The sequence below is a fragment of the Lampris incognitus genome, chromosome 8, assembly GCF_029633865.1.
Source record: "Lampris incognitus isolate fLamInc1 chromosome 8, fLamInc1.hap2, whole genome shotgun sequence".
Taxonomy (NCBI): Eukaryota; Metazoa; Chordata; class Actinopteri; order Lampriformes; family Lampridae; genus Lampris; species Lampris incognitus.
The window spans coordinates 16,181,099-16,200,811 of record NC_079218.1 but is presented as its reverse complement, the minus strand read 5'-3'; the positions used below and the strand labels follow the sequence as shown (position 1 = coordinate 16,200,811).

General features: G+C 41.4%; 1 protein-coding gene across 1 annotated transcript; it reads left to right on the top strand.

The window, feature by feature from the left end:
- The first annotated feature begins 1,164 nt into the window (after nt 1-1,164).
- Nucleotides 1,165-18,202, top strand: mpp1 (MAGUK p55 scaffold protein 1). The gene is made up of 12 exons (XM_056284744.1): nt 1,165-1,492; nt 9,599-9,727; nt 9,878-9,956; nt 11,218-11,303; nt 11,418-11,486; nt 15,395-15,591; nt 15,771-15,874; nt 15,968-16,048; nt 16,736-16,816; nt 16,907-17,109; nt 17,249-17,323; nt 17,420-18,202. Exons 1-12 carry the CDS (start codon nt 1,370-1,372, stop codon nt 17,594-17,596), a joined length of 1,404 nt encoding a protein of 467 aa, XP_056140719.1. The 5' UTR covers nt 1,165-1,369; the 3' UTR covers nt 17,597-18,202.
- Nucleotides 18,203-19,713: the final 1,511 nt, after the last annotated feature.

The window sequence follows — 19,713 nt, the reverse complement described above, 5'->3', positions numbered from 1 at the left end:
TTGTTGCAGCTCGGCGGAGACCCCATCATGGAGAGCCAGCGGGATGCGGCGCAGTGGTTGGATGACAGGTTTCACAGCAGGGTTGAGGAGAGGTTGATGGGCGAAGGCAGAGAGGCAGCCCAGCCCCACAAACAGTGACGGCCACTTCTGCTGCCAATGCGTGGCAACAGTCAGGATTGCTGCCCCCCCTGTGTCTAAGAGGGAGAACCCCAGAGCGGAGAACAGGTCCAGACCCATCAGGTTGGCCCCATGGCGTGCCACATGAAAAATTACATTGGGGACCAGCTTGGTTCCATAGCAGACAGTCACTTGGAGAGAGCCAACCAGATCGACTTAAGTACAGTAACGAAGTATTTGTACTTCCTTACTTCCCAACTCTGATAGATAGATAGATAGATAGATAGATAGGTAGTTGTTTTTACTTGCCCTTTGTTATGGTGAACTCTGTAGTCTTACTTGTATTCTGCCTCTTCAGCTTCTCTCTCAAATAGCCTCCTTTGTAAAACTGCTTAGAAACGTTGCGCTCAGAACAAATCCAAGCCCATAAAAATAACGCTGATAGTTATCATGGCAGTTATTGCATACGAAATGTATTTGATTAAATTCGTATGTATTTAACGAAAACGTGTGAGACTCGGTTGGCCCCCCCTCCCTTTTTTCTGTGCGATATTAAAACTTATCTTCATCTTATAAATGATAGATAGATAGATAGATAGATAGATAGATAGATAAAAATGTCAACATAGCCTATTTTTTCCACCATAGTTATCGGTATTTCAACTTTGTTACATTCTCGCTCCAGAAATTTAGTCCATAACTGTCCCATAATTAGTCCAACTCATTGCTGCTTTTTTCTTTTTTTTAACCAAATTGAGTCCAATATAACTGCCATTTACTGCCAAGCACCACTTTTGGAGAAAGATCGAGATGCGGCTTTCTCATATCCGCAGAATCGTCATGTAGCCCAGCCTAACGTGTGATAACAGCCCGCGGGACCGGCGGTGTCTGAAATAGCGTGGTTGTTTGTTTTTTCGCTGTTCGAACTATTTTGCTTCCTGGCTGTACGCGAATGACGTCATCGGCCGCCCGGTAGAAAGCTGCAGTGAGACCGCCCCCTCCGGCACTTCGCATGTTTACTTGCTTCGGCGGCTGCGTCTCCGCAGTATGTAGCGCGTGTAGTGCACACTACCCCACCGATCCGAGCCTCGGACTTTAACCCGGTGAGCTGTCGTTTATCATAAAGTCAGGGTTTCTTATCTGTACTTTTTTTTTTCTTCTTCTCGCAGCAATATCATATCTGACCGGCCTCTAATCGGACCTTGAGCAGGGGCGCATCGGGTTCACTCGTCGTTGGTGCCAACAAGGAAAGATGACGTTAAAATCCAATAAAAACGAACCCACCGTCACACTCGAGCCGATCGACAGCGTCCGGACGGCCCTCTCCGACCTGTACCTGGAGCAGCTCCTGCAAAACAAACCAAAGGCTGACAAGGTAACGGTGCAGCGCACGCTACGCCCCGCTTTCCTTCTCCCTCCTTTTTCCCATCCAGTCTAGCCTACACTGTGTGTCTGCTTCCGGGAATGTATGCGACCATATGACTGGTGGGTATACAGCATTAATGTGCAGCAAGTGCAATATTTTTTTCCTTTCCTCCAACCAAACTGCAGCGCTGGCTGTGTTAATGGCTTATGGGGAGATGGGTGCATGGGTGGTGTAGCATCGAGCTATGACAGATCCTCTCCGCTGGGCTTTACGCGTTTTCCGTCCACTTTGGGCGACCGCTGCAACATGCACAGTCATGTGTCATCGAAGGGTCGGTTGCCTTGAATGGGATGCAGTAGACATGACACAGGCACGTTCACTTCTGCTTGAGACACACACACACAAGAAAGAGGCAGTGAGCCATCTTAGCATGTGGGGTTATTTATTTATTTTCCATGGGAATCAAGGGGATTGTGTACATTGTTGGTAGTTCTCACAAAAATGAAGGCAACACACCTCTTTGAAAACACTTATACCATCACACAAGCTGCAAGGTGCTTTATGAAAAATGAGAAATTTTCAAAATACTTGCACACAACAATCTTTTTTTTTTTTTTGTGGACTGTTTTGAGACGAATGCCGGTATAAGCTATACACATAATTATCTCCCTTGCGTTGCTGGATTTGTATCTCTAACCAAATTGTTGTTCCTGGACACTGACATCAAACTGAAGACTCGGTGCTTCCAGTCACTTGCCTATGGCAGATAGTTGAATGCATAATATCATGCTATTATTTCAAGTATTGCTATGCATGAGTTCCTCACTTGTTAGTACTTGTTAGTACGTTGTGAAATGATCTCTGTGCTAATTTAAAGCGGCTCTCTGTGATCAGCTGTTTCTCTTTAGAGTCTTTGGAGATACTAGATGACATACTGAGGGAAGAGGTTTTACACAACTCCTCTCCTGATTCAGCGATTTGCAGTTCAGTGACCTCGCGTTACCGCGCTACCAATCCTCTCCCTCTGCTAGATGCTGATGTGTATAATCAGGATTAGGCTCCCTTGGCCATTACCAAATCCCAGAAAATCGTGATTGGGGATTTCAGAATGCTCAGTGTGTGTGTGTGTTTATACCAAAATAGAACTTTAATAATAATGTTATACATCACAGTATATAATGGATTATCTCCGTTCTAGCATCTACATTTTTGGCTATGAAGATAAAAAGAATAGGCCGGCTGGACAATCTGTATGCCCCCCCCAAAAAAAAAATTCGTATATGCTAACTTTGTGTACAGGATGAGTGTTGCACTGCTTCGGATAGAGTCACGCTTAAATCAAGGCCACATCAAAACCTTCAGGCGGAAGAACTGTATGCTGTTGTCAGTAGATAAAGCATGTTTATCTCAGTTTAACTATGTCTGCGTATGGTTCTCTCTCTCGTCTTGGCAGTCAAACTAATGTAGCACATATCTCTTTTTAACACCCTCTCTAGCAACACTACTGGGTCGTCTAATTTGTCCAAATTACTTGGATGGAATTGGGGTGCCATATATGTAAAACAAGTAGTAGTTGTTTAACAGTTGAACTCACAAGGCCTGAGCAACAGCAAAATTAAATCCTCCATCTGCACTCGAACGTTCGAGTCACATCTATGGTGAAAAGTGCATGTAGAGCCAAGGTCAGAGAAATGCTTTTCAGAGCCATATCCATTGCAGTTACCACATATAGACAGCCTATAAAGTAGCTATACAACTTGATTTTGTTCTGTTTGTGCAAGCAGCAGCATATAACATTACATCACAAGCAACAGATTGAATGATCCGCAGAGGTGGTTTAGAAAAAGGTCAACGTGATTTTGAGCAACCATTAAAAAAGAAAATATCAATCTTAAAATGTCACCCAAGTTTTAATAAAAATGTAAAAAAACTAATAAAATTACAAAACTGCAGTGATAACTAACACAGTTTTTAAAAAAATCACATAAAAATGCAGGGGGACAAAAATCAGACACGTTGCAGAATTCAGGGAGCGAGTCTCTGGGGTGAGGAAGTTGCACAATATTCTGCATCTGTACTGAGCAAAACACTATGGAAATGTAATTCTGTAATCATGTTTTGAAATTTAGTTTGTTTCAAAGATTTGATTGTAGAGGCACAGTTTGCTGATGATTTGGAGATATAGTAGGTATTCAAAGAGATAGTGTTTTGCCCGTTAAGCATAAAGTAAAATCCTTATCTGGTGTATTATATCGGGATGGAGGGAGGGGCTCCCAGATACGCAGCCAAGGGCTCTCTTTCCACGGCCCTTCATGGCCACTCAGTAGCTCTGTCTTTCTGGTAGCAGGCTGTAAGCTGGATTTAAAACCAATATTTCTTGAAGAGAGAAAATATAACGCCAGCGAAATTAGTGAAAGACAGACAAATACATACTGTAGGTGTTAACCATAGACATGCTATGTACAATATACTCTATTTATACTTGTCTGATGTTAAAATGCAGTACCTGCCAGTACCTAAATTAGGAGCACCGTGTTTACTACATATTTTTCCAGATGATCCGCTGTTTACTCTGATGCTATTACACACCCAGTCTATGGCCAAGTCTCCGTAGGCCCTGTATCATCATGGCTTGCAGTTCATTGGTCAGCAGTTAGAAAAAAACACCTTTTAAAGACAGTGACAAATGATCTTGTTAGCTTGTAAGATTGCTTTCTTCTCCAGTCCACCTTAATCACATGTTCACGCTTCGATGACGTGAATCCTTTGGAGTCAGGAAGCCACAGAGGAACACATATTTCTGCTGAGACACACAAGGAGAGCCTGCCAGGGCCTTCCTCTGTTTGACCATTCTTCCTGACACGCAACAGCCTTTGACTGTCTTTCCTTCAGATAACACGACAAACTATACAGTACTCCTAACCGCTGACGTTGATTAAGCTGATAAAGGTCAGAATTATGAGATAAGTTTAATCAAAATGCCTTTGATGCTAAGATCAGCTAGAAAGGGACGATACATTGGAATGTTGTAATCTCTCAGCTAGGCTGATAAAGCTTGCTGCAGAGATCTCAGGCTTGTGTACAGTGATGCATGTGGGCTTAACCTCTGGGACATGTAAAACTGTGGCACAAACGTGGAGTAGGACACTGAGATTCAGGTTCCTTCAATCGGGACTGTTTCACCAACTATCACCTTCGCTGCTTATCGAACCGTAATAATTGTAAATGCTGCAAGTCGACAAAGGTGATTTGTCCGTCTGCAGATAAATGCGTTGGATGTTAGCATCGGTAGCCACCAAGCTAACTAGCTGTTCAGCAGCGTACAATCACAGATGTTGCTGCGGCATTAGAAATTACTCCTTACAATCAATCTCGCACTGATTTGATGAACTATGTAATATTTTTCATATTAAGAAAAGACAGTTTTACTGAAACAACTCATCAGCATGGTTTTTTCTTATTAGGCAACACAGCAAGATCTCCCTGTTGTGGTATACTACATCTGGGCAGTTTTTGCTTACTTAAAATCAACATACTGCACAATGGAAGTGCAGTTAGTGTTTTTATGGGCCATTTAGTTGGATGAGAATGGATACTTGTGTATAAGTCTTTCAAACGTGCCCTAAACCAGTAAAAGCAGCTATGTATAGTATATGATTGTCGGTCTAACTGAAGTTCTTTGGAAACTGCAAATTTCTGTTTTTCATCGCAGCTGAGGTTTAGAATATAATACTAAGTAGGCTGGACCTTGCTTATGAACTCCTGCAGACACCAAATAACCTTAAGCTCGTTTTTAATGACACCTGAATAGTCAGCAATAAAATGTGGGGGGTCTATGCACGCCCCTATTCATGATATTGTCTCAGATGTGTACAGAGGTAACACAGTATTGATTATATAGGAGGTAATCATTTGGTAATTTAGCTTGGAAGATGTGCCCGAAACCCAAACCAAGTTTTAAGTGGAAGGTAAGGAAGGTCAACTAAATGGCATCTTTTGTTTATTTTTAAAGGGTGAGTGAAGAGTAAGAGGATTGTCTTTCAAAGAAATTGCATGAACCAAACAAAACAAGAGTCGAGAAAGCACAGAAAGCCATCAGTCATGCCCTCATAGAGTTTCTGTTTTCCACATTTTTATGGAAGGGCAAGTACAGACTTGCAGAAATGAGAAGCGCTTCGACAGTATCTCAGACTCGTGGTTGACAGCGCTTACTTCCAGGTCATCTCACATTTTACCTGACTCATTTCATTTATCCTCTTTGTCAGCAAAATTTCTGTGTGTGTGTGAGTGTGAGGGAGGGCTGGGGGGGCGATGGTTGTTTTGTTTTAGGGTTTGTTTTTTTGTTTTTTGCAATGTGTTGAAATAATGTTTTTAGCTTTACCCAATGTGATATTCTGTTGCAAATGGTTAGATCTCTACATGTTTGTTCACTTTTGTTCATTATTTGCTTACACACACACACACACACACACACACACACACACACACACACACACACACACACACACACACACACTCTTATATGTATGTGTGTGTGTATATGTATATATATATATGCTTGGCGGTCTGTCCAGGGTGTCTCCCTGCCTGTTGCCCAATGACTGCTGGGATAGGCTCCAGAATCCCCGCGACCCTGAGAGCAGCATAAGCGGCTTGGATAATGGATGGAGATATATACACACGTCATCTCAAATTGAATTCACAGCTGATGAAATTATAAAACTGTCAGTCATAAACATTTTTCTTTTGGTTTTTTTTTTCTATCCAGAGTCTTCTGCTTGTCTATGTGGCTAGTTCAGCTCTTTTGTACTGCTCAAGCTTTACTGCTTATTCTAAAATGACGGTTAATCCTAACAGCCATTGTTAACCTTTAGACTTGATGTTTGTCACGTGACTTCCTCTTCGATTCTGAGGGTCAGCACTTTGGAGACGGGAGGATCCTTAAAGAAATTGTGTTGCCGCTCTTCACATTTTTAGGACAACTGTCCGTTGTGGAAAAATAAAAAACTGTTTGAGAACATGGGTGTAGCTTCTAATAGGACTAAGTTTTCAGTGTAGCCTCCATGAATTCCATGAATTCCCATGTGTTGTTCTCAGGGCTAAGGACAGTTCAATCAATATTAGTGAAGATGTGATAGTCTCTCACAAAGCCAGGAAGGAGCTAAAGGATCAAGACTTTAAACTTGCGATGATGTAATCTAGAAAGATTGCTCCCAACCCAAAGATCGTCAAATGCAGTGTAAACAAATCGAGTCTCCGTTTTATTGTTTTTGATGCAGCGGCAGATATCGCCAAGTTGATTCTTAGCTCCCTGGTGGGGGGGAGAGATGTTTATGTTCACAAACTCTGATGGTTCTTTTGCTAAATCGTCGGAACATAGCGTGTAAAAGATTGCGATTAAGATTGGTTCAGATGAGATCCACTTTCCATTGAAGTGGCATGTAGGTCAGCGTTTGTGTGGAGGCAGAAGTGCAGTGAATTTCTTTGCAGCAGGATAATCACATGGACCCCTCCTGATGGGATGTAATTTCATCTGTTTACCATGGGACCCCATCCAAATGGTGCTTCTCGGTACAGTGCCCAGAAACTATTTCTTGCAGCACATGGCATGGCAGTTAGATAATTGTGCCATGCTGTTATACGTGTTGTTGAAACAGTTGGATTTGCATTCAAAACAAGAAATGTGCCCACATGGCACATTTTTTCTCCCGTAAGTCAAATAAGAATCATCAATAAAGGATTAAATGAATTGCAAAGGTGGGTACTTTTGCACTGACTGCAGTCTGCAGTCAGTTTTGTACATCAGACACCACCGAATTGAGGGCATTTAAAGTGGATTTGTTTAAATTTGAACCATCTGCTCTATGTTTTTGTGAGTAGTATGCACCAGTATCATACTGCATACCTCTGCCAGTCTACCGTGCACACACTGCAACTTTCTTCCTTGTGATTATTTGGCATCTTGCCTTGCTGGTCTGTTCTCTTTCCTCAGGATTCTGCCCTTACTTCACGTTTTGTTTGACAACGGTTACTCTTTTAATACTGTGTTCTTTATCTACCATGGGATCAGTACATGTAATAAAGGAAAAGCTGCATATTTGTCTTCCATTGCCAGCCATTTTCTAATGCATTTTTTTTCTCCATCATGCATTTCATTTATGCTATGCACAAGGCTCAGCGTTTTCGCTTTTTACCGATTTTCACTGAAAAATACCCAGATTTTCTAAAAGGAGCAGATCGGTTTAAACTGATTTTCACCCGCATTTTATGTTTCCACGGATCTAAAAGTTGTTCCTGTTCATGTGAGGTTACGTAACAGTGTCCTCTTGTGGCGAAATTCGGCATGCTGGATGGCTTTGAAAAATAAAAACCGAAAACGCTGAGCCTCGGCTATGCAACATGTAGTGAGCACAGCTAATTTTCCTTCAAGTCAGTTCTTTCTAGTGCATTTTTGTGTGAACCTTACTACCTCAGCAAGCAAGCAAGCCCAAATCTGCTCACCTTTCCTGGAATATTAGAAGCCAAATATTGAGAAATTGATTGCTTTAAAAAAAAAATCTGAACATTTTATCAAGTAGTCATGAAGTAAACAAATACTGCGAAATACCCCCGAGGTCATATTTTGTATTTACATGATAAACATGGTGGAACACCATGTACATTGGTGAGGAAGTGGTTAAAACAAACAAGTGAAGTGATGTAATGATATTTTTGTTGTCAACCACGAATGCCCTTGGGCACCGGTAGAAGAATTACCAGTGCACAATAATGTCCCAAAATCAGTGATTAAACTTTTGCAGGTTGCAGGTCTTGTGTGTCGAGCTGCCTGTAAAACCTATTGTGTCTTGACTAAACATGCTCTTGGTTGAGTATTAGATTTAAGACATTGTGAATCGAATTATAGACGTCTACAATTCACCGTATCCGTATGAAGTGTGGTTTAAACAATTTGTTACAAGATCTAAAAGTACATATAGAAATCCTGAAAAAAAAAGGTTTCTTTAAAAAATTTCGCTATTAGAAACTTTTAGCTAATTGTGATGTGCAGAAATTCAGTCTTTGTTCCCTTTTGTGCCTGTATACTAATATAGTGTGACTCTCCCACAACTTTAGAGATGTGAGCTGAATTAATTTCAAGGAAAGAAACGAGGTGGCCAGATTTGTCTAGGGCTGCTCCTAATTCAGAAACTCGTTTTACTCGTGATTTTGTAATTTTCGGAAATAACGGAGAGACAAAAGTAACTCTTACTAACATACGGTTTTATTTTGAAAGAAACTAAAAGTGATACCCATGTAGACTGAGAGTCCACCATAAAATAGAAATCAAATTGAATTTGTGTTATTTTTGACAATTTTGTTTGCAGATTTTTTTTGGATAACTTGCCGTCAAAGCTAAAACGAGCAAAGAAAATTCGTTGAGACTCTTCTTAAGTGTCTCGTTGACAGACAGCGACTTAGGAGACCAGCTTCACTCACCCAGTAGGGATGCCCATGTAAATGTTCTTAGGAATGGAAATATATGGTTTTCACCAGTTAATTTGGGTTCATTTTGGTTAAAGACGAAATGAAACTGGTCTTCCGTTCACTGTAAATGGAGCGGGCCCAGAAGAGGTCACCATAATTTTTTTTACATGTATTAAGTACACAATATAATTGAAATGACAATAGTTTCAATGTTTTCATTTTTGTCCTTGCAGCAAGTCTGTTCTATGAACCTGGTCCCACTCCAGGTGGTATCCATGACCACGTGAACCAGGTGGATCAGATCAGTGGACATGGTTAATGAGGTGTTATAACATTGGGTTAATTTTCAACCTTGAACATATGTTGAAACCACAAATGAAACATGGCCGTTAGGACACATGAATGAAAAGCTCTCACAGCCATCTAAAGCTGGAAATACCAGACTGAAAATCATCCCATTAGCATTGTCGTTGTATCTGTGATTATCAGACATTAGTTTTGAGGGACTGTGTTTAATGTCTGTTGAATTTGCAGAACTTATGTTAAATATATTGCTTCTTCCGGGTGTGATTTTTGTGCCGGGTTGTTAATCTCAAATCAAAATTTGGCCTAGATTTTTGTAAAACTAAACAACTTGTTTTGTTTTTTTAGGTTGCCATGCAGACTCATGAAAATAAAGGGGCTAAGGTGTACTCCAATGGCAGTGCTGGTCACATGAATGGCACAGAGCTGACGAAGATGAGAGAAGTGGCATTTGAAAAAAATCCTTCCGAACCATTGGTAATTTTTTTCTTTCTCACTCATTCACATAAAGCAATTTAGTGATTCTGTTTTTTCTACCGCTCGTTCATGTATACCTGGTGTTCGAAGTGTTTTGCACATTTTTTGCAGCCATTTCTCCCTACATTTGACTGTGGTTCTTATCTTTAGGGGGTGACCCTGAAACTGAATGACAAACAGAGGTGCACCGTGGCAAGAATATTGCACGGAGGCATGATTCACAGACAAGGTACATCATCTGTGCACTAAAATGTCTGCATGTCTTTTTGCCAATTGGGATGCATGGTGGTTAGAGTAACTAAAGGTCCACAGGTTCAGTCCCTGCAGCAGCCATGTTGTTAAAATGTCTTAGAGTTAGACACAGAGACCCCTACCTGGTCAGTCGTTTTAAGTTGCTCCATTTGAGGTGAATAAATAAAGTGTAATCCACTGGCACATAGTCAAGATAAAATATTGTCAACTTGCTCTTTCTGCATATGTCTTTACCAGCTCCTACAACTGTGCAAGTTCATTTACTTTACGTCACCATGTAACACCATGCACCACTTACGCCGCCCTGGCTGTTGCTCTCGCAGCCCTGGCTGTTGCTCTCGCAGCCCCGCTGTGTCCCCAACCACTTTTTCAAACCCTGGCCAATCTCAACCTAATAAAAGGGGGGCCGTGACAGGTGGGAACTAACCACAGCCTGTATTTTATGCTCCCATGTCAAATTTCGATGGCCACCACTGGATACTTGTGAACATCCCCATGCACACACCGAATTTCCACTCACGATGCCTCTATGCCCCTGGCCGAACCAAAGCCAAAGGGGAGCACAGCAGCCCTCTCAGGAGAGCCCAGTCTTCTGCCTGCTGAGCAGGCAGCTCCTGCAGGGCTTGAGTTTGCTGGCGCTGCATCTTGGCCTGTCTTTCCTGGAGGTCGGTGATTCAGTGGACGGTTTGCCCCAGTGAAGTTTCTTGTGGCTCCATCTCTTGGCACCCATACAGGCCACCACTGTGGCCATGGGAGGGTTGAGAGATAGTGGACAGACAGGGCTGACGAAACACAGGCTCTTTTAATTGCGTTGTATGTTTCTCATACAGTTCACTGTCCATTTTACACACTGCACTGGCCAGTGCTCCACGGTGCTGGAGAATCCTTTCTCTCCGTCTTGCCTGTGTTCGCTTGTGGCTTGTCATGAGTGTCAGTAAGTTGGACCTAGCTTCACTGCACAATATAAAGAGACCCAGTAAGTCAGGCACATCTGAGGCTGATCATCAATCAACCGCTATCACATTTGCTGTCCCGCGACCCACGCGCCCTCTCTCTCCGCTTGCAGCTGAACCACACCCCGCTCCCACAGTACTCTTATTATCTTTCAGTTCAATTACTTGCCATCGCCGAAGCTAAGTTAATAGAAAATAAAGTAAAACAGCAAATGAAACGAGACTCCTAATGCCCCCATTTGGCGTTCCTGGCCCTCCTGTGACGTGGTTTCTCCATCTCTCTAGGGTCCTTACATGAAGGGGATGAAATAGCAGAGATCAATGGAAAAAGTGTGATCAACCATTCCGTTGACCAGCTACAAAAGATCTTAGTAAGTTTCTAACTCTTACTGTTATGAATGTAGCGTGCCTTACTAAACTATATTACCAGATTACTGCACTTATATTACTAAATTTGAGTAAATTATTGTCCTCTTTACGTACAGAAAGAAACCAATGGAGTAGTCACTTTGAAAATCATTCCCAATCTGCAAAGCCGCTCTCAGGCTTGTGAGGTAAGACAAACGGCACAACAGACAGAATATCCGATTTCCTTGTCTCAGTCGTTGCTTATCCTATTATACCTCTTTTTCCCTACCTCACTTTTTTCCAAACTTGAATTTACCATATTTGCATGAATAATCCAAGAAATTGAGCTTTCTTTCAAATCTTATAATTCCTGTCTGGCTTGTTTTCTGTTGCTCCGCTCAAAATGAAACGATTTGAGCCTGCCGTTATGAACATCCTGCCTCTGCGGTGGATTTTACACGTGGTTAAGTACTTCTTGATTTGGGTGGTGCCTTCCTCTTCCATTCCTGTCTTCTCTAAACTCGTTTGTGAAAACTCTTTTTTTTTTCTAAAAGGCGAATCTTCACTAAGTCAATGACAGACACAGGTGACTATACAATTCTAAGTTTCCTGTAGTGGTCCCATGTAAAGATCATCACTCACATTGCTAATTTGAAACACTTTGGATAGCGTGTTTCATTCTGCCATCTTCTGGCCACAGTGTATTTATTATCCTTCCAAGCGGTCACTCTAATGACCGCTGTGCCATGGACATCACATCTGACAACTTGCTAACAATTCGACCGTAGTGAGTTCCCTCCACATACACTATCTATAACAACCATGTCTTTAATATTTTTTTCATCACACATCGTGATAAAAATTCACTTAAATATGTTAAATGTGAAACATACACTACCGTTCAAAAGTTTGGGATCACCCAAACAATTTTGTGTTTTCCATGAAAAGTCACACTTATTCACCACCATATGTTGTGAAATGAATAGAAAATAGAGTCAAGACATTGACAAGGTTAGAAATAATGATTTGTATTTGAAATAAGATTTTTTTTACATCAAACTTTGCTTTCGTCAAAGAATCCTCCATTTGCAGCAATTACAGCATTGCAGACCTTTGGCATTCTAGCTGTTAATTTGTTGAGGTAATCTGGAGAAATTGCACCCCACGCTTCCAGAAGCAGCTCCCACAAGTTGGATTGGTTGGATGGGCACTTCTTTGAGCAGATTGAGTTTCTGGAGCATCACATTTGTGGGGTCAATTAAACGCTCAAAATGGCCAGAAAAAGAGAACTTTCATCTGAAACTCGACAGTCTATTCTTGTTCTTAGAAATGAAGGCTATTCCATGCGAGAAATTGCTAAGAAATTGAAGATTTCCTACACCGGTGTGTACTACTCCCTTCAGAGGACAGCACAAACAGGCTCTAACAGGTACTATTTAATGAAGATGCCAGTTGGGGACCTGTGAGGCGTCTGTTTCTCAAACTAGAGACTAATGTACTTATCTTCTTGCTCAGTTGTGCAACGCGGCCTCCCACTTCTTTTTCTACTCTGGTTAGAGCCTGTTTGTGCTGTCCTCTGAAGGGAGTAGTACACACCGGTGTAGGAAATCTTCAATTTCTTAGCAATTTCTCGCATGGAATAGCCTTCATTTCTAAGAACAAGAATAGACTGTCGAGTTTCAGATGAAAGTTCTCTTTTTCTGGCCATTTTGAGCGTTTAATTGACCCCACAAATGTGATGCTCCAGAAACTCAATCTGCTCAAAGAAGTGCCCATCCAACCAATCCAACTTGTGGGAGCTGCTTCTGGAAGCGTGGGGTGCAATTTCTCCAGATTACCTCAACAAATTAACAGCTAGAATGCCAAAGGTCTGCAATGCTGTAATTGCTGCAAATGGAGGATTCTTTGACGAAAGCAAAGTTTGATGTAAAAAAAATCTTATTTCAAATACAAATCATTATTTCTAACCTTGTCAATGTCTTGACTCTATTTTCTATTCATTTCACAACATATGGTGGTGAATAAGTGTGACTTTTCATGGAAAACACAAAATTGTTTGGGTGATCCCAAACTTTTGAACGGTAGTGTATATTGTTAATTGTTTCTCATCCAAGGGTCTAACAGTCATGTACAGTTTTTACAATACATAACAATCGTGTAAGTGAACCGTCAATCATGTGGTCAGTGATGGCAGACCAATTTGAGGCTGTAGTTCATTGAGAAGTAGTTGTATAGGTTTTTACACTACTTAGTATCAAAAACAATGTTTTTGGGTACCCAAACTCCTCCATTGGGTTTACTAATGATGCTTTTGTATCGTTAGCAGTGGTGTGACCACACAATTTTTTTTTATTACTTTATTAATCCCCGTGGGGAAACTCTTCCTCTGCATTTAACCCATCCTAGCTGTGTGGCTAGCAGCAGTGGGCAGCCGCTGTGCAGCGCCCGGGGACCAACTCCAGCTCGTCTTGCCATGCCTCGGTCAGGGGCACAGACAGAAAGGAGTATTAACCCTAACATGCATGTCTTTTTGATATTCATGAGCTGATTACTAACCAAAGCAATAATCTACCCTGAAAAGAAAATGTATGCACCTCCTGTGATCCTGGGGAGTTGGGCCAAGATATCCATGTTATCAGATCCTGCTCAGTACCAAAAAAATGGAAAGGACTCTGAGCAGCTAAGATTTTAGTAGTCTACTCTAGGTGGTCATCATACGATATTTGGATTTAGATGTGATGGTACCAGGGGTAGATCTCCTGAGAATAAGTACATTTGCTAGCAAATAACTGACATAAATATCATTAGTGTGTGAAAACTCAAGATTTTGTATATCCAGGAGTGATATTTTCACACATGTCAACACAGAGCAGGTCAAAAAAAAAACTGGCGAATGACGTCAAAGATGTTCGCCTGTATTTTCTGTGTTTGTCTTTGGGAGAAAGTGTGTCATGTTCACAAAACTGGTAAAGCTGTCTAAGATCATGGGATTGACTTGTAAATTGTCTCTTCAGGGAGATTTTCCTACTTAACATTTATCAAGGGGGAAAAAAGTTTGATTCTTTTTTTTTTTATGTTTGGGGGGGAAAAAGTCAGGATTTTATTTTCCTCGGAGAAGGGTTTTGCTGGTTTTTGGCATTCACCTTCACAACCATTGCTGAAAATTTATAGGTCCATTTTGTTTTTCTAACAAAAAGTACAAATGTATGCAAACTTTTATAAGCATTGAAGCACACCCAACACTGAGGTAGCTGTGTATATATATATATATATATATATATATATATATATATATATATACATAGGCCCTTAGGTACTGTTAGTGTGTTTTATGGTAAAATGTCTTCGGTTAAATACATCAAAATTGTAAGACAGGCTGTGGTGATGAGATAGGTGTTATTGTTATTACCACATTACCACAGTGAGCCAAGAATACAATGTTTTGTATGTGATACTCGACCACACAGATGCCACATTTTGTTGCACCTCATACACTTGTCTTGACAAGAGATGGCCAACTTCACCGGTACTGTGGGATAAACTCACACGAATGTCAAACCCACACATGGGGTCATCCTATAATGTCTATTGAGCCATTGATAAATAAAATGCTAGCGATTTAATGCTGAAACACAACACAGTTTTATTAAAAAGTCTCCAGAGGAGGAATTTTTAACAAGTTTATTGTTCTTTGGTGTATTTACCTGTCATAGTTCTACTGATTTATGACTGTATTTACAGTATTTACTACTTAACTACTGTTAGCAGCTAAAAAGGAATTATTCAGGATAGAGTGCCTCTTCGTGAATCGTTTAAAATTTGGACTTTTTTTCCAACGACACTAAAAGTGTATTAAAATTCATAAGAACGGTCCTAAAATAAAGAGAAGTGTTGCTATTTACGTATATTACTGCATACATCAGTAAGAAAAGGAAGCCAGAAGATGATCAGGGCCCAGATAAGTGAGCTGAGCTTTGGTCCACTGGCTTCCAATTACCCGTTACTAATAAAGGCCATTTACAAACACCAAATGGGTACTGCCAACAGTTGGTTCTCTCCTAACCATGTGATCACATGAAATTCCCCTTGTCTGCCATGTTTTCTTAACCTGCAGATGTACATGAGGGCTCAGTTTGACTATGACCCTGTCAAGGATGAGCTCATCCCATGCAAAGAGGCAGGAATGAAGTTCCAAACCGGTGACATCATTCAGATTATCAACAAACAGGATCCTAACTGGTGGCAAGGCAGAGTGGAAAGCTGTGCTGCTGACTTTGCTGGACTCATCCCCTCTCCAGAGCTCCAAGAATGGTATGCCTTTCAGTCATATCAGGTTTGATGCCTAATTCACCCAACTATAACTGGGGTGGCTTAACTGGAGTTACCGTTGCATACCAAACATGGTAGATTTGGTTGAGATTGAGTGTCCGGGCAAAATCCATCAAAAGTGTGCATAGCTCAAACTAACGTTGTACTTATCAACACTGTAGGAGGTTGGCAAGTAAAAGCAAGGCCACAGAAGGCAGCCAGTCCTGCAGCCCCTTTGGAAAGAAAAAGAAGTGCAAAGACAAGTATCTGGCCAAACACAGCTCTAGTGAGTACATGACTATGGCAGCACTAGTTCACACTGATCCTTGATATTATCGCATTATTTTTTTTTCTTCAATACAAATTCAATTTTTCACAGTTTTTGACCAGCTGGATGTGATTTCTTATGAGGAGGTTGTGCAGCTTCCTGCATTCAAAAGAAAAACACTGGTGCTTATCGGTAAGCTGCCTAGCCTATTAGTGACTTTATATATATCAGTTGTATCAAGACCATGTTCTCAACTTTAATTAAGCTGTAACTTGCAATTATTTAACCATCTACATTTAGGTATGTCCACATGAATAATTAGCTTTCAGTAGTTGTATAAAAAAGGTCGGGGGGGGGGGTCTGGGTAGCATAGCGGTCTATTCCGTTGCCTACCAACCTCCGGCTTGGTCGGGCGTCCCTACAGACACAATTGGCTGTGTCTGCGGGTGGGAAGCCGGATGTGGGTATGTGTCCTGGTCGCTGCACTACCTGGTCGCTGATCCTCCCACACGCTACATCCCCCTGGCGAAACTGCTCACTGTCAGGTGAAAAGAAGCGGCTGGCGACTCCACGTGTCGGAGGCATGTGGTAGTCTGCAGCCCTCCCCGGATCGGCGAGGGTGGGGGGTGGGGGTGGGGTGGTGGTGGAGCAGTGATGGCTCGGAAAATAGGGTAATTGGCCAAGTACAATTGGGGAGAAAAAAAAGGGGGGGGAGCACTGGGTGCTACTACCAATAAAGGGGCTTGAAGCCCAATGTGATTAGGTTTCATTAAGTTATTTATTAAGATATTTATTATTATTTATTAAATGTATTATTATTATTTATTAAAGTTATTTATTAAGTTATTTATGATGCCTGAAATTCTGACCTGCCTGTAGGTGCACCTGGTGTAGGAAGAAGCCATATCAAAAATGCATTGCTGACCAAATACCCTGAGAAGTTTGCCTACCCTGCACCACGTAAGTAGCGTCATCACCTTCATCTTTACTTGGCTGTTTTTAGAGAGCAGCAGGTTTTCTTAACCATCATCTTCATCCCTCCCAATGAAGACACCACTAGATCCCCACAGCACGACGAAGAGAATGGACAAGACTACTATTTCATCTCCAATGAAGCCATGACCAAATGCATCTCCGGAAATGAGCTTCTAGAATACGGCAGCTTCCAGGGAAATATGTTCGGCACTAAAATTGAGACAATCCAGAAAATCCACGAGCAAGGCAAAATTGCCTTGCTGGATGTTGAGCCACAGGTAGGCATTCACAGTTTATGGTGGAAAGAACATGTCAATTTAAAAGCAACTCTTTCTGCAAGTTTTTTTTGTTGTTTTTTTGTGAAGTTATGTTTTTCATTTCTAAACTAAAATATTCAAAACTCCTGTTCTCATGCAGACCTTGAAGCTGCTGAGGACTGCTGAATATGCTCCTCTCATGATTTTCATCGCGCCCACCAACACAGCTGCCCAGGTATTCGGCTCTGAATAGACATAAGCATATTAAAACAGTAACCTTGGTCGGTCAGCAAGCCCGTACTAATGCTTTGTGACCTGTGTGTTCTCTTAGACGGAATCCCTGCAGATGATCCAGAAGGAGTCCGATGCCATTTTGGCCACATATAGACACTTCTTTGATGAGATTCTAGTTAACAATGATATAGATGAGAGTGTGAAAGGAGTGGAAGAGGCCATTGAGCATGCCACCTCGACCCCACAGTGGGTGCCTGTTTCATGGGTGTACTGACCGCAAAAAAAAAGTACTCTTTGCTTGACAAAATGCAGTGCAATATCAGTCATGCAGAAGACCCCTGAGTTAATGATGTCCAAGGTGATTATGGGTTTACTGTCAGTTAACATAATTTTGCAGAAATGCAAACAACAAAAAAAAAAGCAATAGTTAAAATGTTTATTTCAGTAATATTCTTGGGAACCCCACCAGGGAATATTGTACTTGATTAGACATTTGTGCTTCAGGATTTTAGGGGCTGACGAATACTTTCGGTGCCACACACCTTCTGTGATTGTTGGAACTTGAGCAAATGCAAAATAGGACCACGACTGTGAATTAAATCCCCACTTTAACTTGCAGGATTTTATGTGACCTTGACTCGGGGTTTTTTTTGTTTTTTTTTTGGGAGGGGGGTTTGTTTGTTGTGATTTTTTTTTCTATTATAATGAAATTGTGTCATCAGATTCTAAATATTAACTCATTTCTGTATATGCAGAAACCGATAGTCTACACAAAACTGTTAAGTCACTGAAAACCTCAGTTGTCTGTACTCATCAGAATTGTATACCTCATGGGATATTGTAAAGGCACTTTTAACAAAATTAAAGATTCCCAGCTCTGTTCTTTTTTTCTTTTTCTTTTTTTAACTTTCAAATAGTGTGGCATTCATGCCACAGAAGCCTGTAATGGAGGAAAAGATTGTTGGGGCACCATTGACCCTTGTTGTTGTTTTTGAGAACCCACACCATTTCGCACTAATTGTAGATGGTTGTGGTATTCTAGTGTCTTCTCTCTGCATATCCATCTGAAATGGGGTTTCCAGTGAGGCCTACAAGGGAGAGGGTACTCATTATGTCACCTGTGTTTGTATTTAAAGCATCAGGCCTGAAAATTTACCTGGAGACAAATATTCTTAAAGATACTGTATTGTTGGCATAGTTTTAGCGAATACCTGTTCCAGAAATACCCAAATCATGAGTCCATTGTAACTGGCCTTTGTGATGGTTACTTTGGGGCAAGACCTTCCCGGTGAAAAATTATGTGGCACATAGTGGTCCACTATAGCAACCAAACATAGAGGAATAAGGTAGGTATCACGGTGGGTTTGAAGAAGCAGCGAAGCCGTGGCTAACGGACAGACGTGGTAGACCACACTCACAGAAGACCTCCACCGATGGACTCTAAAACAACAATAGCTGAAACTCAGGTTCAGTCGTGATTTTTTTTTTCAGCATTAGGGAAGATGAGGACACAACAGCACCTGAGACTGTTTTCAGGCCTGTCCTAATAGGTGTCGGTAGATTAAACAAAGTCAACGATCTTCAGGATTTAAGTGCCATCAGGGTACTTCATACCTGGAATTGGAAACTCTTTGTAAATGAAACTGAAAATGTCTCATTTTAGGAGACAGACTGTGGGAAGAAATTCATCTGCTGATATGCAGAAAGACTCAAGGCAGCGCCAAACTAAAATTAGCTGGCCTAGATGGAGCCATCAACTGAAAACAGGCTCGCATGTTCAGTCACTTGGACAAAAACCTAGAGTACAGTGTGCCAAATTCAGACGCAAATTAATGAACAGTGAAGTCGGATTCACCCGGAAGGGCACCATCGTTCTTACTGAAAAAAATGTCTCACCAATTCGCCCATTCAAATCGATCTTAAACTCACTCACTCAGAGCTCCTCGAGTTTTGGCATCAATCCTAGTACACAAATTCACGAGTCATCACTCCGTAATTGAAGTAATTTTTCGCTACCTGGGTTTTCTCATTTAACCTAAAACATTTGAGTATTTTAATAACTGAAACGGACAGCCTGTCCAGGGTGTCTCCCCGCCTGCCGCCCAATGACGGCTGGGAGAGGCTCGGGCATCCCCGCGACCCTGAGAGCAGGATGAGTGGTTAAGTTAATGGATGGATGGATGGATATAAAATAACTGATAAATTGAATGGAGTGCACAGTAAATGGATTATAGTATTGCAATGACAACTTAAAGAGCTCGTGAACAAGATTATGTTAGCGTTTGTAGTCAGTTGTGTTTCTCACAGGCTCACTTAGTGTTTGTGAAAAGTCTTGTAGCAGACATTTACAAACTCACAGTCAAGGCTACAGAAGAGCATCATTGCCACATC

Bases quoted from the DNA above. Each gene is read 5' to 3' on its own strand.
- mpp1 (XM_056284744.1), top strand. From the start codon at position 1,370: ATGACGTTAAAATCCAATAAAAACGAACCCACCGTCACACTCGAGCCG. The intron at 11,304-11,417 runs GTAAGTTTCTAA...CTTTACGTACAG, and splicing joins ACCAGCTACAAAAGATCTTA to AAAGAAACCAATGGAGTAGT. The intron at 16,049-16,735 runs GTAAGCTGCCTA...ACCTGCCTGTAG, and splicing joins AAAAACACTGGTGCTTATCG to GTGCACCTGGTGTAGGAAGA.